The sequence below is a fragment of the Myotis myotis genome, unplaced genomic scaffold (assembly GCF_014108235.1).
Source record: "Myotis myotis isolate mMyoMyo1 unplaced genomic scaffold, mMyoMyo1.p scaffold_m19_p_12, whole genome shotgun sequence".
NCBI lineage: Eukaryota > Metazoa > Chordata > Mammalia > Chiroptera > Vespertilionidae > Myotis > Myotis myotis.
The window spans coordinates 44,853,372-44,870,875 of NW_023416316.1; the positions used below are offsets into that span (position 1 = coordinate 44,853,372).

The window sequence follows — 17,504 nt, forward strand, 5'->3', positions numbered from 1 at the left end:
CCAAAGCAATGTGCAGTTGCCTGCTAATTTGATATTCTTGGGTATTTTATTATTGCCTGATCACCTATCTGAATGCTCAGTGGTCCACTTAAGTGACAATAAAAATAACCCCGTGAATTTCTGAAAGCTTAGGTTTCCATTGAAACAGAACGAGTCTTTAAGAGGCCAGCACATTTGAATGTTGTTTCAGCATAATATAACAACACCTTCTGGGGCTAAAAGAAATTCACTTTATGATATAGATTGTAAATTACTTGGTGTAAAACTGTTTGTTTACAAAACGAGGCTGTTTGTGGCCTGTGTTGTGGTAATCAAAATAAAGTGCCCCATTGCAGTCTATTTTCTTAAGTTCAACTTAAACAGGATTTTCATGTTTAAAGGAGGGATTTCTTTCCCTCCTTGGCCCCATCACTGATTGTTTTATGTAGCTTCTGCAAGGAAGATGGGTAGCCTTGCACACAGCTTTGTTCCTGAACATTTCTAGATGGAAGGAATGAATTGACATTGGCCTTTGGAATGAGGAACCCAAATTGTCTTTTAGTTAAGAGTAATTTGTTTTATATCCCCTCCCAGGACTAGGTTAATTACATTCCTTTCTACCTCTATGAGCATAATTAGTTCCAAATTTTTTGCAGGTAGGAAGAAGGTAGTGCAAAGTTCCTTTAGTCCTAATTAATGGATGAACTCCAATGTTTTGTTTTTAATCAGTGGAAGTACGCTTAGGTCAGTGATACTGATAGAATGTGTTTGCGGTCACGTGATCCAGATTACTCTATGTGAAAATCCCTCAGGCACTAGCAGCCATTTCACCAGGTGCTTAGTCTGTTTGGAGTTCATCTTGAACCCAAAAAAGGGAAGTGGTTTCTTGTTTTGTTTTGTTTTTCTTGAGGGGTGGAGGGAATAAAACACCAGTTTGATGTGAGAACGTGGATTTATGAAAGCACACCAACCAGAAACCTTCAAACTGAAAGAATACAAAGCATGATGGGAGAACTTGGCATCTCTTGCCATAGAGTAGACTGCCACCTGGCTTCCACGCATATAACAACATAGCGGAATTGGTGTGAATACTGTACAGGGCATGCGAGAGAAGTCTCACAGAGCGCCAGGGCAATGAGGAATTGTGTATGTGTTCTTAACCTTTTCACTTGCAAATATTTTGGGACCTAATTACAATAATAATAATAGTTCACCGACCATATGCATTGTTCTTGTTGCTTGCATTCATTCATTCATTCACCAAATATTTACTTAGTGCCCTTTAAATGCAGGTACCCTGGTAGGTGTGGGCATACATAAGTGAACAGAACAGACAGAAATCCATATGAAAACAGCCCTCTGACTACTGTTGTTTCTTTTACATTGTAGAGGTTAATGCTCACAGTGTATATTATATGTGACATTGAATTGTATGTATTGAAATAGTGATCCAGTCCTGCAGCAGCCCTATGTGGTAACAGGGACTGTTACTCCCCGTAATTTTTTTTAAAAGGGGGTGATGGGGACCAAGACACGCACGATTTGCTCAAGGTCATACAGTGAAGGTCTCTTCACTTAGTGACACAGCTGGGATTCAAATGCAGGTCGTCTGATTCCAGAACCAAGTTTCTTACATGTAATATTACATTGTGCTTCTCAAATATGATACCTAGTGGAATTATTTTTTAAGTCAGTTTAGAGGATTTTAAGTCATGGAAGGGCCTGATTATGAAGCAGTTTTGAGATAACACGCTCCAGCATATTCATAGAAAAGTATCCTTCAGAGTAGCTTTGATTTTATTATTGATGGTCCTTCAAGCTTTTTAAGGTGCTATTCATTGAAATGGTGATCCAGTTCCACTAGCTAGCTATTGGAAATTGGCTTATTCATTGTCTCATTTGATTTCCTTTGTTGGCCAAATTGGTAGCTCATTTCTGATTTGTATGGAAAGAATGGTGGGATTAATTGACTTTCTCCCACTAATTAAAACAGTTGCCTGAAGATTGTGCCCGAGAACTCCAGAAGTGAAAGCTCCAGGGGTTGGTGGTAGAGATGGTTTCTTTTCTGAGTCTTTTCTGCTATTGTTCTCTCTATACTTGCAGCCTAGACACAGGGCCTGGTGCTTTTTGATACTGATCATTTCTTTTGAGCTTGTAAACATTTTCACTTTGGGGTGGCTTGAATAGATACTTAAATTCTTGGGAAATCATAACCAGAGGGAGCGTTTTGTTTTCTGTCTTTGGTGCCTTGTGCTTTAGTACACACACCTACACCCAAGAAAGTTATAAGAGAACTTCAGAATATTCAAACATTTATGGAAACTGCATTTCTTCAGTATGGCCAAAATGCTGAATTTTAGACATTAAACATTTTCTATAAAAGCTGTTTTGTCAAGAGACAATTGAGTTATTTACATGGAAAGCAAATATGTATTATACAATCAATGCCTTAAGTAAACAAGTGGAGTTAATATTGATTCTGTATCATTATATATTTTTTTAATTAACTAAAGGGTCCGGGGGAGGAAAGCTTATTTTCTTAAATGTCTTGATAAAGCAAATAACTGAAGGTTTTTTTTTCTTCTCATTATACTGCCCTAAAGTAGTAGTATAGCTTTCCAGCAATAACTTTAAAATAAGTCTTCTGTAAAGGTGATGTGAAAGATTTCACTTGTTAAAGAAGTCGTTACAAAAGGAAGACAGTTTAGACTAGTTTGTGTATATTACAGATAAGACTCTCTTGGGTATGTACAAAATGTGGCATAATCCTAGCTTTCCATGTAGGCTGCCTCTGCGGCTCTCAGAGGTTAATGGACTAAGAGATTGGAATATGTAAGAAATGGCAGATGACAGAATTTTTCATGAGATCACAGTATCTGCTTCGAATTTCCCCATATGCCCACTGTGTAAGTACTTTCTATTATGAAAGTCCATTAGGTAGAATGAAAAACATTTGGAGAGCTCACAGAATATTATATCATTTTGTATGTTTATGACTCAAGAGTAGTTCAGAGTTTATTCTCAGTGGACATTTTCAGAAAACCCGCTAAAGGAATAGGGAAGTTTTGCTGACTGCATCAGGATGTGTCTTCCTAGCGCCAGACCTGAGAACACTGCGGCCTCTGCCCTCTCCCTTTCTCGCTTTCGCTCTCATTCTCACTCTCTCAGGACTGCCAATGCCTTAAGTTCTTTGGATCCTAGAAGACACAACCCACAAATGTCTAGTGTGCTGACCTTGAATCACACCTGGCTTTCAAGAACGCTCTGCAAGTTGCTAATAAAATACACACTTTGTCTTAGACGGTGAAGACAAGTAAAAATAAAAGGGGATCAATGGGAAAATACACACACACACATACACACCACAAAGGGGACATCTATAACACTTTCGGAATAAAGATAAATAAAAAATAAAAGGCATGAATATTAAGTTCCGTTCGGTGAGGATGGTAGTAATGCAGTGCTGTTACGTACCCCAGAGTTACCGCGAAGCCCTTCCTGTCCCCAACCTCTTGGCTGCCCCATGACATGTGACACATTGTCGTTTCACAGAAGGCCGAAGAGAATGCAGAGGGAGGAGAGTCTGCCCTGGGACCAGATGGAGAGGTAAGGGATTTTGCGTCCATTTCTACTGTGTTCTGCTCAGTGAGTCCCTGCCATGCCTTACCATACATGTCATTGTCTGTGTATACTAATTTTATTGTCACGCAGCCATTCATCTTTAAGTGAAGAAGAGTAGTTCATTAGCATAGTATAAAAGGGTTACACGGAAAAGTAATCTACTTCCTTTCTCAGACTACCCATCAACTGATGTTATGTTTCGTATGTACCATTTGAGAATTTCTGTGCACATATAAGCATATGTTTTGGAATACATAGAATGTGTAAAGTCTTAAGTGATTCTATAATTACATTTGCCCAGTAAACGATACAGGAGCATAAACTGTGACCCAGCTTCCTTAGTTTATTACTAATTTGAAATTATAATACTCCATAAGCCAACCAATTAACATATTTGGTTAACTTATTCTTTAAAAAGTGTTATTTTTATTTATTTCAGAGAGGGATAGAGAGATAGAAACATCAATGATGAAAGAGAATCACTGATTGGCTGCCTCCTGCAGGCCCCACACTGGGGATCAAGCCTGCAACCCGGGCATGTGGCCTGACCGGGAATCGAACCGTGACCTCCTGGTTCATAGGTCCATGCTCAACCTCTGAGCCACGCCGGTTGGGCTTGTTAACTTATTTTTTTGACATCTCCTGTAGGCTTACAATGTAGCTTCTATTTGTCAATTCATCAGCATATTCCTAATTTTTTTTCTAGTATTTCCAATAGTCTCTTGAATCATGAGAATACAGTTATTCATTTATCAGATTTTTTTTCCCCCTCTGAAAACTCCAAGTTCCCTGCCAGTGATTCACACGAGGAGGCATACTCCCAGAGCCGGATGTGGAGGGAACGTGCTTCAAGCCTCTGCCTCCTCCTCTCGCGGATTCGGATAAACCTGCTCAGAGGTTTGGGTGGGTGGAGGGTTGCCTCTTCCTGCTCTAGAATCACTGCACGTGAGATGTATTGTGAATGTGAACAGCCTGGGTGCAGAAGAAAGGTTGGAACCACCAGTCTATGCAGAAACCCTTTGAACAGTAAATGTTACTTAACCGCTGTAATCCATCCCTAGGAAAGAAGGGTCGGGATAAATGTCTGATGTGTGAGAAATTCTCCGTGGGCTGTTAAGGCGGAAGAATACTATATATGAGAGCACTTGGAAGCACTCTAATTTGTAAAAGCCCAGCCTGACCTAAGCTAGCCTCACATCAGTCTGTGACTAACAAGCACCGGGAGAGATGTAACATGTGACTGTGAGAGCACTTTATCTCTTATCTCCTCTTGGGAAAATTACCTGCTGATCTCGGGCCTGTGACATACACCTTTTTCTTCTTCTTTAAGTCTCAGCACATGCGTGCTCTGTGTGCTGCAGTGGGCGAGTGGGCCTCTCGCTCGGGTTGTTTTGAAATAAGTTTCCTATTCCACTGATGTGCCGCTCATTCAGTGCTTCTGCCGCAGTCGCCACTCCAGCTGCGGGCACCCCCAGTGTTCTCTGAGCATGACATCTGAAGCAATCGGAAGTTGTGTTATAATAGTTCAAGATCACGGAGTACGGTTCTTCCATGGGAGATGATAGTAAATGGTAGATTTCCTTCTCTGTCGTGTGAGCATGCAGGTGACCTTTTACATTAATGAGGAAGAAGTGTCATCTTGGCATATAAAGTAATGGTGTTCACCACCATGCGGCCTTAGCACACGTACAGGAAGAAACACAATGATAGTCTAGGGTGAGCCTTTTCTCTTTTCAAAGGTTATTTTTGTGGATAATTGCTGATCTATTGTGTCTTATTCTGACAGCACCTTGAGGGAAAAAAGGGGAGGTTCGTTTCCCATTAGATTTAGACAGTAACCTAGAGTACACTATTTTTCCTGTCATTTTTATTTAACTCCAAATAAGAATAATGTAGAAGAAAATGTTTGGAATTAATGAATAGTCTAAACATTGGATTTTGTAACTTTTACGGAGATAGATAACTTGAAAGACTTGCAGGCCAAGCGTTTCCAAACAGACGTCTTGCCTGGGGCCTGTCCCGGAAGCACAATTTCTCCAACTCGTAGCAGTCACTTGGGGAGGATTACTCCGCCCTTAGGCCTCGTGAAACAGTGTATTCTCTGAAGTAGGTTCAACGCAGCCTCTGCAATAACACTGATTCACTTAATTTTTGGAGCAAGCCATTTTTCATGGAGAGTCTGATAATGAACTTCCGCTCAGTCTGTTCTGCAGATTTCAGATGCGCGGAGCTTTGGCTTTATCACACGCCCAGCTACCAATGGTTGGTCTGGTTACCTGGTGATTTGGTTTTGGGTCAAGGACACTGGTTCTGCTAAGCCATACCAGCCAGTAATGAGATGATACAAGTTACATGCTTTTTTCTTTTCCCATTCTCTCTGAAACCATAAGTTTGCCCTAGTCGTTTTCTGAGGGGGTGTGTTATTATTTGGGGGCTGAGGTTCTTCGTTGCAAATGACAAAAATCAGCTCTGCCTGATGGGAGTAGCAAGGGAATGTATTAACAGGATGTTGAGTAATTCATCAGACCTCCAGGAAGCCTGGAGAGCCGGACTTGAAGGTACACCTGGTATTATACACACAATGGTCAGTGAGAACGTGGCTGACGCAGGAGCAGGCAGGAGCTTGGCTCAGCCAGGACCACCTTCCTGGTTCTGCCGCCGCCGCTGGGGTCTGCCCTCCTGCCAGTGTGCCTGTTGGGCCTTGAACTTCTAGCTCCCAATTCAGAGCCACGGTGAGTGCATCCATTTGGGGGAGCTGAGGTCTTGTACTGGTGACATTTCCAATCACAAAAAGGGTTTCAGATGCTGGCAGCCAGAAGGCCGAGAGATGCCGCCCCGCACAGAACTGGGAGAACACCAAGGAGTGATGTGTGTTGTTATTTTCTCTCCTTTCCAGCCGATAGATGAGAGCAGTCAGATGAGTGACCTTCCCGTCAAAGTAACTCACACAGAAACCGGCAAGGTCCTGTTTGGACCGGAAGCACCCAAAGCAAGTCAGCTGGACGCCTGGTTGGAAATGAATCCTGGGTGAGCGTTACAGCAGAGTTGTTGGTGTTCTTTGGCTTTGTCAATGTTTGTGCTCCTTATAAAACCTTGGACCTAAAGCAGTGATGGCGAACCTTTTGAGCTCGGCGTGTCAGCATTTTGAAAAACCCTAACTTAACTCTGGTGCCGTGTCCCATATAGAAATATTTTGATATTTGCAACCATAGTAAAACAAAGACATATTTTTGATATTTATTTTATATATTAAATGCCATTTAACAAAGAAAAATCAACCAAAAAAATGAGTTCACGTGTCACCTCTGACACGCGTGTCATAGGTTCGCCATCACTGACCTAAAGCAACATGACCTTTGCTGAAATGGTTGAAGTTGGTACCTGCGCTTGTCACTTGCACACTGAACATGCTAGTTGAGTCATGCGTGCATACATTGTCTTATAATTCACAGAACTAAGCCCTGTCTCCTTCCCACCCCTTTCCCTGTAGTTACGAAGTTGCCCCCAGGTCCGACAGCGAAGAGAGTGATTCTGATTATGAGGAGGAGGTACGTATGTGCGTCTGAGTTCCTTGGTTTGAAAGTCTATGAGGGAAGCACCTGTGTCCTTCTGTGCTCTGCTTTCAGCGTTGGCCTTTGGGTAATGACTGGGGCTAAGGGCTTGCCAAAGATTTGGTGGGGCACGCCCCGCCGTGCCGTGACCTCTTGGGGGCTCCTGACCAATGGGGAGACTTGGTGAATTCTAAATTCATTCGGAACCAAGAGAAAGAAGCCGTCATTAAATCAGAAGGGGCAGACCATCTTTTGGGGAGAACTGAAGATGGATCACTTTGGGAAAGTCACTCCCGTGCCTCCAAGTGGCTCACTCAGGGTTCGCTGCCTAAAAATTTCTGAGATTCTTTGCTCCTTAGCATCTATTTGAAATGGAAAGTCCGGGAACTTAGGCTAAAAGGGCAACTCGGGCTTGGTTTAATGACTGTATTGATCCTCTTGATTTCCCTTTAAGTGTGATTCTTGTTTGAAATCCTTGGATATACTTGTTACCAAAAAGAGAAGCACATTTTTCAGTCTCTTGGAAGGAATACTCAATATATCTAGAACCTGAAATAGTAATCTTGTATGCTTTTCATAGAATTATAAACTAATAAAGGAATTTTCAGATCGATTATGAAATGCTTAATAATTACAAATAGATTTTTAAAATATTTCCATCTCCTTCATCTCTGTTGTTAGTGTGTGGTCACTGAGTGTGATTTTTGCCCGTGTCGAGGAATCCTGGTTCAGAGTGGCCACGGCACAGATGCCACAGACGGGGCAAAGCCGCCTTCCCGAATAGCTCACTGGGGTTTTAAGACAATCGTTATTTCCTTGTATTGTGTGGACCTAGGTTTTCTAAATTAATCTACTGTGGACACTTTGCAAAGAGGAAAAATAAAAGTTATATTTTTACAGAAGCACGCTATTAAAAAGCGAGTATTTTTAGAGCCATGCTATTTTTTTTTCTTGTAGACTATTCTTTCTCTGGTATATTTGAAGCGTATAAAATCAGTTTTAAAAATGTTTCTTGTTGACTTGGATACATGGGCCCATAAATAATCTGTTGGAAGAGCCTTCTCATTCAGAGAGCCAGGGAGGGACAGAGACGAGATAAAGTGGACTCTTTAGCCCACGCATGCCAGCCAAGACTGACAGATGCAGGCAGCCCCGATAGCCAGGAATAGAGTGAACTCGCCATCTGGGGTCTGCCACCCACTCATGGCAAGTCCTGTCCCCTCGCAGCACTTCGCTTCTCGCCTGGAAAATGAGGAGCAGTGCTGATTCCTCAATTTACCCCCTGCTCTCAATGATCCGTCATCATAGGTCTGATTTTCAGAACTAATATTGTGTCACTTTGTATTTTTTCACTCAAAAATTATGGAAAAGCATTGTTCTCTTTAAATCCACTTTTAAAGGAAATTCTATTGGATTATCTGGAAAGAGTTAGTCTTCCACACCAGTGGTTAGTGGTGGGCACAGTGAATATTTAGTGAAGCTTTCAGACAGCACAGCGGAACGTAGTGCGCAATGACAGGGTGGAGAGATGATGAGTCCTGTGGCGAGTTATGGACAGTTTTCATCAAAACATTCAGAAATGCAAGGTATGAATTACCACAAAGCCACGTGACTACAGGCCCCAGCCCGGACTGCAAATGCCCAGGGCCATCAACAGCCACTGCCTATCTGAGAAGACATTCTTATGAGTAGGACAAGGCGAACATGTCTAGAGCCCGGCTGCGGAGAGACAGATGTAGAGTGCGGCTACGTTGGTGAGAGGCATGTGGTTACAGGACTCTTAGATAACCAAGCAGTGATGTCCCTCTCTCTGGCATGACTGTTACAGTTTTGTCCTTAGAAGCAAAGGTGCTAGGGGCTCCTCTGAGGGTCGCCTTCATTCTCCCATTGAGTGATTTAAACAGCAGTGGAATGGTGTGTATTGCCCGGTATAGGGAGGTGTTAGATCTACTTCCTCCTGCATTTTATTTACTTCATTTGTGAAGTTGAACACTCTTTAGTCTCTTTTTGGAAAATGCCAGCCATAGAGATTCACTTGACAGAATGGAACCTTTGTTTCTTCCCAGGATGAGGAAGAAGAGTCCAGTCGGCAGGAAAACGAAGAGAAAATAATTCTGGATCCAAACAGTGAAGAAGTTTCCGAGAAGGACGCGAAGCAGATCATTGAGTGAGTATTTCTCAAGAGTTTCCTTCCTTGCAGAGAATTTCATGACCTAAATTAGGCTTTTGGAGTTTTCTTTGGGAAAATTTGGAGGCAAGAGGCTGACGTCCTGCCCACACTCCACTTGAATCACTGTCAGAAGTCACCACTGGGTTCCAGCCACTGGGCCCCAGGGCTCCCGGCTGCTCCTCTCCCCCTCTGACCCCTTCTCCCTCCTGAATCCCCACCCCCAGCTCCGGCTCACGCCCGGGCTCCGCACCTGTCACCTGTACTCTGCCCCCGACTGACCTGATCACACTGGCCCCTCCACTGGCTGCGTCACCGCCCTTCCTTCCTCCCTCAGTGGCCTCAGCACTCACCCCGAACCCAAGTGAGAGACAGCATTCCCTCTGTCCTTGTTGCCAGCCAGCCAGCCACCAGGTCCCGCCAGGAAACACCCCTCTCCTCCTTCCCCCTCTGCGTGCCCAGCTCCATGCCGCACCCTGGCCGTCCTCCACGTCCGTGGTCTACACAGCTCTTTGTGTGTGTGGCTCTAATATTAAAAGGAAATTGTAATGAAACAGTCGGCAAAATAGAACATTATAAAGTGGTGACATTTAAAAGGAAAAAAAATGAACATTTTAATCTTTCCTCCTTTTATTGCAGGGCTGTAGGCCCCACTTTATTTATTTATTTTTCTCTTTTTTTTCAGTTTATTTTTTTCTTTATTGATTAAGGCATGACATATGTGTCCTTATCCCCCCATTGTCTCCCTGCTCCCGCTCCCCCACTCATGCCCTCACCCCACTGGTGTCCGTGTCCATTGGTTAGGCTTATATGCATGCATACAAGTCCTTTGGTTGATCTCTCCCCCTACCCCCGCCCTCCACTACCTTCCCTCTGAGGTTTGATGGTCTGATCAGTGCTCTGAGGAACCTGTTTTATCAGTCTGCCCCCCTCATTGCCTGTAGAATAAAATATGAGCTCCCCAACCTGGCATAGAAAATGGAAGACGACTTCCTCTTTCCTGTCTCCTATGTTGACTTCGGCCTTCTCTCACCTGCCCTCCAAGCCGCGGACTGTGTTTTGGGCATAGGATTTATCCTTACTTCCCAAGAACCTAAGGCAGCGGTTCTCAACCTGTGGGTCGCGACCCCTTTGGGGTCGAATGACCCTTTCACAGGGGTCGCCTAAATACATCCTGCATATCAGATATTTACATTACCATTCATAACAGTAGCAACATTACAGTTATGAAGTAGCAACGAAAATAATTTTATGGTTGGGGGTCACCACAACATGAGGAACTGTATTAAAGGGTCGCGGCATTAGGAAGGCTGAGAACCGCTGGCCTAAGGCCTTCTCTCACCTCCAAGCTTCGGACTGTGCCCTGGGCGTAGGATTTATCCTTACGTCCCAAGAGCCTACGACAGCTTTACAGGCAAAGTGTTCATCTGCAGGTGTGGCTCACGTTCCTATTGGTCATTGGAGCTTGCGCCGGCCTGCATTCGGATCCTGACTCCACTGATCTTATGTGACAGGCAAATTCACTCCCCTCTCGGAGCCTGAAGCTCTCCACATGCATAAAACGGGGATGAAACTAATAAGTCTGCCTCGCTCTGGTTTGTGAGAATTACAGATAATGTATTTTAATTGCCAGGCGATTAAATAGTAGGTGATAAATAAACCACACTCACTGCAGCTATTTTAGGCTTTCCGTTCATCTTTCTGAATGGATCGAAATAAAAACACATGCACCCAGATGTGTGTGCGTGATCCTCCACTTTCTCCGCCCCAGGACAGCCAAGCAAGACGTGGATGACGAGTACAGCATGCAGTGCAGTGCCAGGGGCTCCCAGTCCTACTACACTGTGGCCCACGCCATCTCCGAGAGGGTGGAGAAGCAGTCTGCCCTCCTCATCAACGGGACCCTGAAGCACTACCAGGTAACCGCTGGGTCTGTGTCTCCTTGGCGGGCCACCAGCTTCTACCTCGTTTGCACTGGAGTGTGTCTCATGCACGTGTCGATTGCTTAAGAGGGTTGATGAGGAGAAGGCATTCTAGGTCCCCCTGCTTACGGGACTGACATTCTCTCCATTCTGCCTGTCACCCTGCTCTGAGAGCACTTCCATGTTACCATCTCTTCCCCGGGCATCTCTGCTTTCTCTTCTGGGGTTTTGGGATGAATTGTGTTTTAAGAAATCCTGGCTGGCCACCTGGAACCGTTTCATCATGGATGGCGACAGGATGGAAAGCCCAGCCACATTTGACGAGTGTCGGGAACATGTACCTAACTGGGGAGCAAACGAAGTGTTTCTTCGGAACTTGCACTGGTGGCCGTAGTCCAGCCACCCAGCAGTCGCTGTCTACTCCATTTACACTTTTATCTTTTTAAGTCTCAATACAGTGGTGAGCATCCGTGCTTTGGTGGAAACTAGGCTGTAAATATAACACATTTCATGTCACCTGTGTGGAATGAGGTCAGCTGCTGTCTTCTCTCTCCTCCCACTTTATAGTGTTTCCCAACGTGTGTTCCTTGGGACATTCGTCCCATGAGATGTACCTCAGAAAGGAAAAGAAAAATAGGTACCATGGTCAAATAAATATGGGAGCTACCACCAGCTGTAACGAGGATTACCATATAATTTACTCTTTCAAACTTGGGTACTAATGAGAGTGACAATAGGGGTCCTTATTATTGATAATAGGCATAACCCAGGACCGTCCTGAGCCATCCAGCCACCTGGGCACCCTGACAGGACCCCTCCTGATAATCCATGCTCTATGTCAGCACATCCATGACTCTACAAATATCAATGTATAATCCATAACGGCACATCAGTATTATGCAATAAAATAACTAACTTCCTAGTTCGCCGATTTCTTTGACTCCTCAGCCTTACTTTCATATAGCACCTATTGGAAACCACGTGCTTTAGGCCAACAGTTCTCAAACCTTTTGGACTCGGGTCCTCTATACACTTAAAACGCGGCCCCGCATCTGCTGCCGTGGCCGGGGTAAAGCTACAGCGGCTGCCACAGTGCTGCCGTGGTCCCTGCTCCAGGGCCCACAGTTCTCACCCGCTGTTGCTTTTGTATCGCAACATAAAAGGTGAACAATGCCCTGAAGTTACTGTGAAATCGCTGGGCCTGTGGCTCTCCTGGGAAGGTTGGGGGCACCAGGAGCCCTGGGAACATACTTTGACAAGCACTGCTCTGTCTGTAGTGAGGTCACATTTTCCCCAAAGACTGCGCTACTTTCATGAGGTTCCAAGTGCATATCACCGTACTTGGTCTGCCCGACGTAGATACTAATTCATAGTATGTTCTGATAAACTGGTACATGTCTATGTCTGGGAGATGTGTTCTTTGGATTAGTCATGAGTAACTCAATGGCCCATGGATTTCTGCTGCCATCCGGTACCTTTCTCAGCACTCGTCCATCACTGTCCTTTCACACCCACTCCCCCGCTTCTGTATGCCAATGGTGTGCCCTTCTCCTGCACTGGGCGGCTGGAGGTCCCGGATGCCTTGCCCTGCCCCCTGGGTTCTTGTCTCTTGGAGTCACTTCTGCCTGATGATCCTTTCCCTTTCTCTCAGACCAGTTCATGTTGTAGCTCCGAGCCTTCCAGAACCACTTTGTCCCCAAGTGAGCTTTCTCTCTTCTTGCTCCTGGACACATTTTTGCATCATGAATGGTTATGTAACCCTCACATCATGGAGGCCTTCCCGCTGCCTCCTGGAAAGCTGTGGTTCAATCCCCAGCCCCTCCAGTTTCACAGTCCAACTAAGTACAGTTCATTCCTCACAATTTTAGTGAATTTCTAGTCCCTTCTGCTGCCAGTTTCTGCTTCTGTTTTATCTGGGATTAACACAGATGCAAAATTCAGCCCCTTTGCCAATTTTCATTTAAAAAAAGAATCCACCACCTCCCAGTGTCCAAATGTTCCTGGCCTTCCGTTGGCTTTCCTAAGAGTCTGGAGGCCTTGGCGTCATGTTGCAGCCACACAGGTCCTCCGAACCACCAGCCGTGCTTCCCAGTCCTTTCCTCACGTCCCCTATCTTTTGCCCACTTGCCCAAAGGCTCTTTCCATTTCCCTTCTATTTCTTGGCATTGCTGTCCTTCGAAACCCCTTGGGATAGCGTGGAGTCTTGCGTGGCACAGAGACTCCAGGTGGCCTCTGAAAGTGGTCAGGCCAGTGCAGAACAGCCTGGCCCATACAGTCATGTATGTGTGGCGTTGGCACTCCAGCCGTTTCTTGGTGCGTGTGTATAGGCGAGTGGCTTATTGTCTCCTCTTTGAAGCTTCTGAAGGGAGGCATACATCTGACACCCCTCGGGGTCCATCTGCCATAGCTCCTTGCATGGCTCCTTGCACAGAATAATCATTTAATATATTTTAAAATAAATTACTTCTTTCTCACATAAAACATTAAAATTAACATTTTCCTAAGCATGACTGCATGAGCAAGCTAAATTGCCTTTAGCTAATATAAATACAGATATTGATATATATAGATACTGATATCTATCTATTTATCTATCTATCTTTGATCTTACCTTTTAAATCCAGCCCAGCCAGTGTGGCTCAGTGGTTGAGTATCAACCTATGAGCCAGGAGGTCACAGTTCTATTCCTGGTCAGGGTACATGCCCTGCCTGGGTTGCAGGCTCAATCCCCAGTGTGGGGCCTGCAGGAGGCAGCCAATCCATGATCTTTCGGATCATTGATGTTTCTCTCTCCCTCTCCCTCTCCCTTACTCTCTGAAATCAATAAAAATTGTATTTAAAAAAATAAACAAATCCAGCATTGGTAGTATGAGAGGGAAAGGGAATTGGTATTGGGAGAGGCAGGTTTAACAATTTTGTATTTTCACCGACCTTTCTTGTATTTGACGGACTGCAAAGCTACATCTCGGTGCAGAGCTTTTGTGCTTTACAAATATGTGGAACCTGTTGGTAGGCAGTCAGCTTCCGTAGGCTGCCCTTGGGGAGTGCCCACATAGCGAAGTTTCCATCTGCTGCCCGGAGATGTGACCCCCGCCCCCCGCCGGAAACGCCCTCCTGCAGCCCAGCAGCCGCCCCTGGCTCCCCGGTCACCTGGCTTCCTCACCAAGGGCAGCCCACCCTGGACGGAGGGCTCCTTAGCCAAGAAGGCTCTTTCTAACGATCTGTGACCTTTGAGCCAAACCTGCCCTCTGGTTTGTCTGTCTTTAATCCTCACATTGGCTTTTTGTTCCTGGAGTGGATTTTGCTTTGGGTTTTCTTCATTTATAATAATTCTAGAATGTCCTACACTGTGAAATGCTAAGTAGGGATGAGCAGCAAAGCTGCTTAAAACCCTTCCCGTCTGCTCCAGCCCATCGTTCCTAAATCTGATTAGCACTCGGCACCTGCCAAGCAGCGGGGACGATTACGGGCTCGTGTTTTAAATTCCTTTTGTGCTGGTGCTTCCCTCACTTTCCTGCTGTGGGAGATCCAGCATATAGCACCGTGGAGTTAAGAAGTCACAGCCTCACTTGAGTTGTATTAGTATTAATTACCTGTGCAGATCTTGGGTAATTGAAGCAATTACTCTTCATTTCAGCTCCAGGGCCTCGAATGGATGGTCTCCCTGTATAATAACAATTTGAACGGAATCTTAGCTGACGAAATGGGGCTGGGAAAGACCATACAGACCATTGCACTCATCACTTACCTGATGGAGCACAAAAGACTCAATGGCCCCTATCTCATCATCGTGCCCCTTTCGTGAGTACCGACCTTTGTTCTGCATTATCTGTCTGTGTGCTGCAGCCATTGAAAGCAGAAGTATAGCCTGTGCTGGGGGCCCAGGAGCATGTCGTCTGGACTTAGGTTTTTTATTTCCCAACCCCGACCCCACTCCCAGCCTCCTCACTGTACAGTGTGCCTTATTCCTTCAGCGGCTCACCAAGGGGGGGCGGGGGAGGTTTCCTTTTTTTTTTTTTAATTTAAAAATTTCTTTGATTTTTTTTTTCTGGTTCCATTTCCAAAAGGTTACATATATTCAAAAGACTGTGTATTCTGTTCTTTCTTTATTGTATCCTTCAAAGCAGAATCTAAATCAAATTTGTAACTGGGAATGTTATCTTATCCTGCCCGCAGTGTGTGTAGTTCATTTTCAGAGACTTTGCCTCTTGGCCAGGACAGGTCTTTGCTGTGCACCGTTTCACTCCCAGGCCTCGCGCCCCAGTGGCTCTTTGCAGGTCTTAGCGGACACTCCTGAGAGGAGGACCTGATCACACTCCCCACCCCCCACCCCCCACTCCCAGGGGAGTGTCTCTGGCTGTGGGTGTCTGGCTGCATTTTTCATCCCTGAGATCTTAGGTCTCCGAGCGAATACAAACCTGAACCTTGAGGAAAAAAATAAAGATTCTGCTTTTAGTATTTTCTCCCATATTTGTTTAAAGGAGGACTGTTTGCAGACCTCTTTAATCTGCATGATCTGAATCCATAGTATTTAGACATTCTTTGCATTTTACCTACATTTTGAATATGTGTTTTGCTTTTTATCTATATTTCACACGTTCTGACTGGTATATTATGGTCACGCTTTCAGGGATTAAAAACAGGGGTGGGGGCCATTCACTGTTTCTTCCCCGATTCCTCTTGACAGACGTATTTAATATGTTCACATGCTTTTGTCATTTCTTTTTTCCTGACTCAACTTTTCTCTGAACATGTGTGGCTGTTTCTAAAGACTCACCGAATCGCTTCGGCAGTTGCTATTTTTCAATACCATATTAAAATCTAGGGTGTTTTTTTTCTTTTTCTTTTTCTTTTTTTGCCCTCTATAATTATGCATTCTTTATTTTTGTTTCTTATGAGATTTATTTTTATGCGCCCACAACATACCTGTCATGCTTTGTGGCAGCTCATTTCTAACTTATCTCTTATTTTCACACCTTTAAAAAAATATGTCGTCAAGATATTCAAGGTGAAGCCTGAAAATAAATAAGAACATCTATTTAACCACCGACTTTTATACAAATGTCTATTTTTCTTTCTTCTATTTATTTTTTGTTCTACAGGACTCTGTCTAACTGGACATATGAATTTGACAAATGGGCTCCTTCTGTGGTGAAAATTTCTTACAAGGTTTGCAATGCCGTGTTTATATATAAATGTGCAAAAGCAAAAAATAGACCCCATTTTCTTTACTCCATATGCACATCTGTGCACTGTATTTGGTTGTAAAGTTTTGTCATGTACATCATGTACTAAACAGTGAGAGTTAATCATCCCAAGAAGATGACTGTAATAAACCATAATTACTTTCAGATAGTGAAATGCAGAAGAAAATTGTTAATTATCATATTGCGAGGTTTCTGATGAGAGTAATACAAATGACAAATACCGCGCATTCCCCGTGCTGCCGACGGGCTCACTGTGCCTGCACAAAGTTCAGCAATTACCTGGGTGCTCGGGCCGCCTGCTGCAGGCTCCCGTAGAAAAGGGGCCTTTCATTAGAGCAGCGGGTTCTCCACTACCTGGCGGTCACCGCAATTTCCTTTTCTCTCTTTCCCCGCCGATTTCAGTGGGAAAGCCTCTCTCTAAGAGACTGAAAAGTGTCCAGACCTGGGCGATTTCGCCGAGCACTTTCTTGGTGGATAATGTGTCTGTATATAATAATGCATATATGTGCAATCGTTAGTCACAGGCCCGGGCTCCATTAAGCTCTGAATAGTGAGAAACAGCACACATGTGCTTCCACTGGGTAATAGATACGTGTTTTTCTCCCTTTCTATTCAGGGCACCCCTGCCATGCGGCGCTCCCTTGTCCCCCAGCTACGGAGTGGCAAATTCAACGTCCTCTTGACAACTTACGAGTACATTATAAAAGACAAGCACATTCTTGCAAAGGTATGTTTAAAAGAATTCTTCTATCGCTAAATGATGGACCATTGCACTGGAGTGTAAAGTATTTCCCAGATTATACTCACTAGGATAATTTGATTGTTAAATGGCATTTCTCTCTTTCTTTTTTCAAAGTCAGATATATTTTGGTTATGGGTTTTAATTGTATGCATACTATTTGTGTGTGTGTGTGTGTGTGTGTGTGTGTGTGCACGCTCGTACGCTCACGCGCACTATCTGTCCTGGGGCCCTTACTTATCCGCTCATAGATAGCCAGTTTACATCTCTTTAAAAGTTCGCCTGGGTTCCTTCTGCAACTCCTCTCTCTCCAGCAGC

General features: G+C 44.4%; 1 protein-coding gene across 17 annotated transcripts in view; it reads left to right on the plus strand.

The window, feature by feature from the left end:
* The window catches only part of SMARCA2 (SWI/SNF related, matrix associated, actin dependent regulator of chromatin, subfamily a, member 2), a 181,735-nt gene that overhangs the window by 50,828 nt on the left and 113,403 nt on the right, over window positions 1–17,504 (plus strand). For all 17 annotated transcript variants that reach the window (XR_004971289.1, XR_004971288.1, XR_004971287.1 and 14 more), the window contains 8 exons: window positions 3,532–3,585; window positions 6,497–6,627; window positions 7,091–7,148; window positions 9,218–9,318; window positions 11,090–11,237; window positions 14,878–15,041; window positions 16,343–16,409; window positions 17,064–17,174. Coding sequence is in view for 12 of the 17 variants with exons in the window: in XM_036330951.1 (XP_036186844.1) it covers window positions 3,532–3,585; window positions 6,497–6,627; window positions 7,091–7,148; window positions 9,218–9,318; window positions 11,090–11,237; window positions 14,878–15,041; window positions 16,343–16,409; window positions 17,064–17,174 (834 nt within the window). In the remaining 5 variants the exon portion in view is untranslated. The remainder of the gene's footprint in view (window positions 1–3,531; window positions 3,586–6,496; window positions 6,628–7,090; window positions 7,149–9,217; window positions 9,319–11,089; window positions 11,238–14,877; window positions 15,042–16,342; window positions 16,410–17,063; window positions 17,175–17,504) is intronic.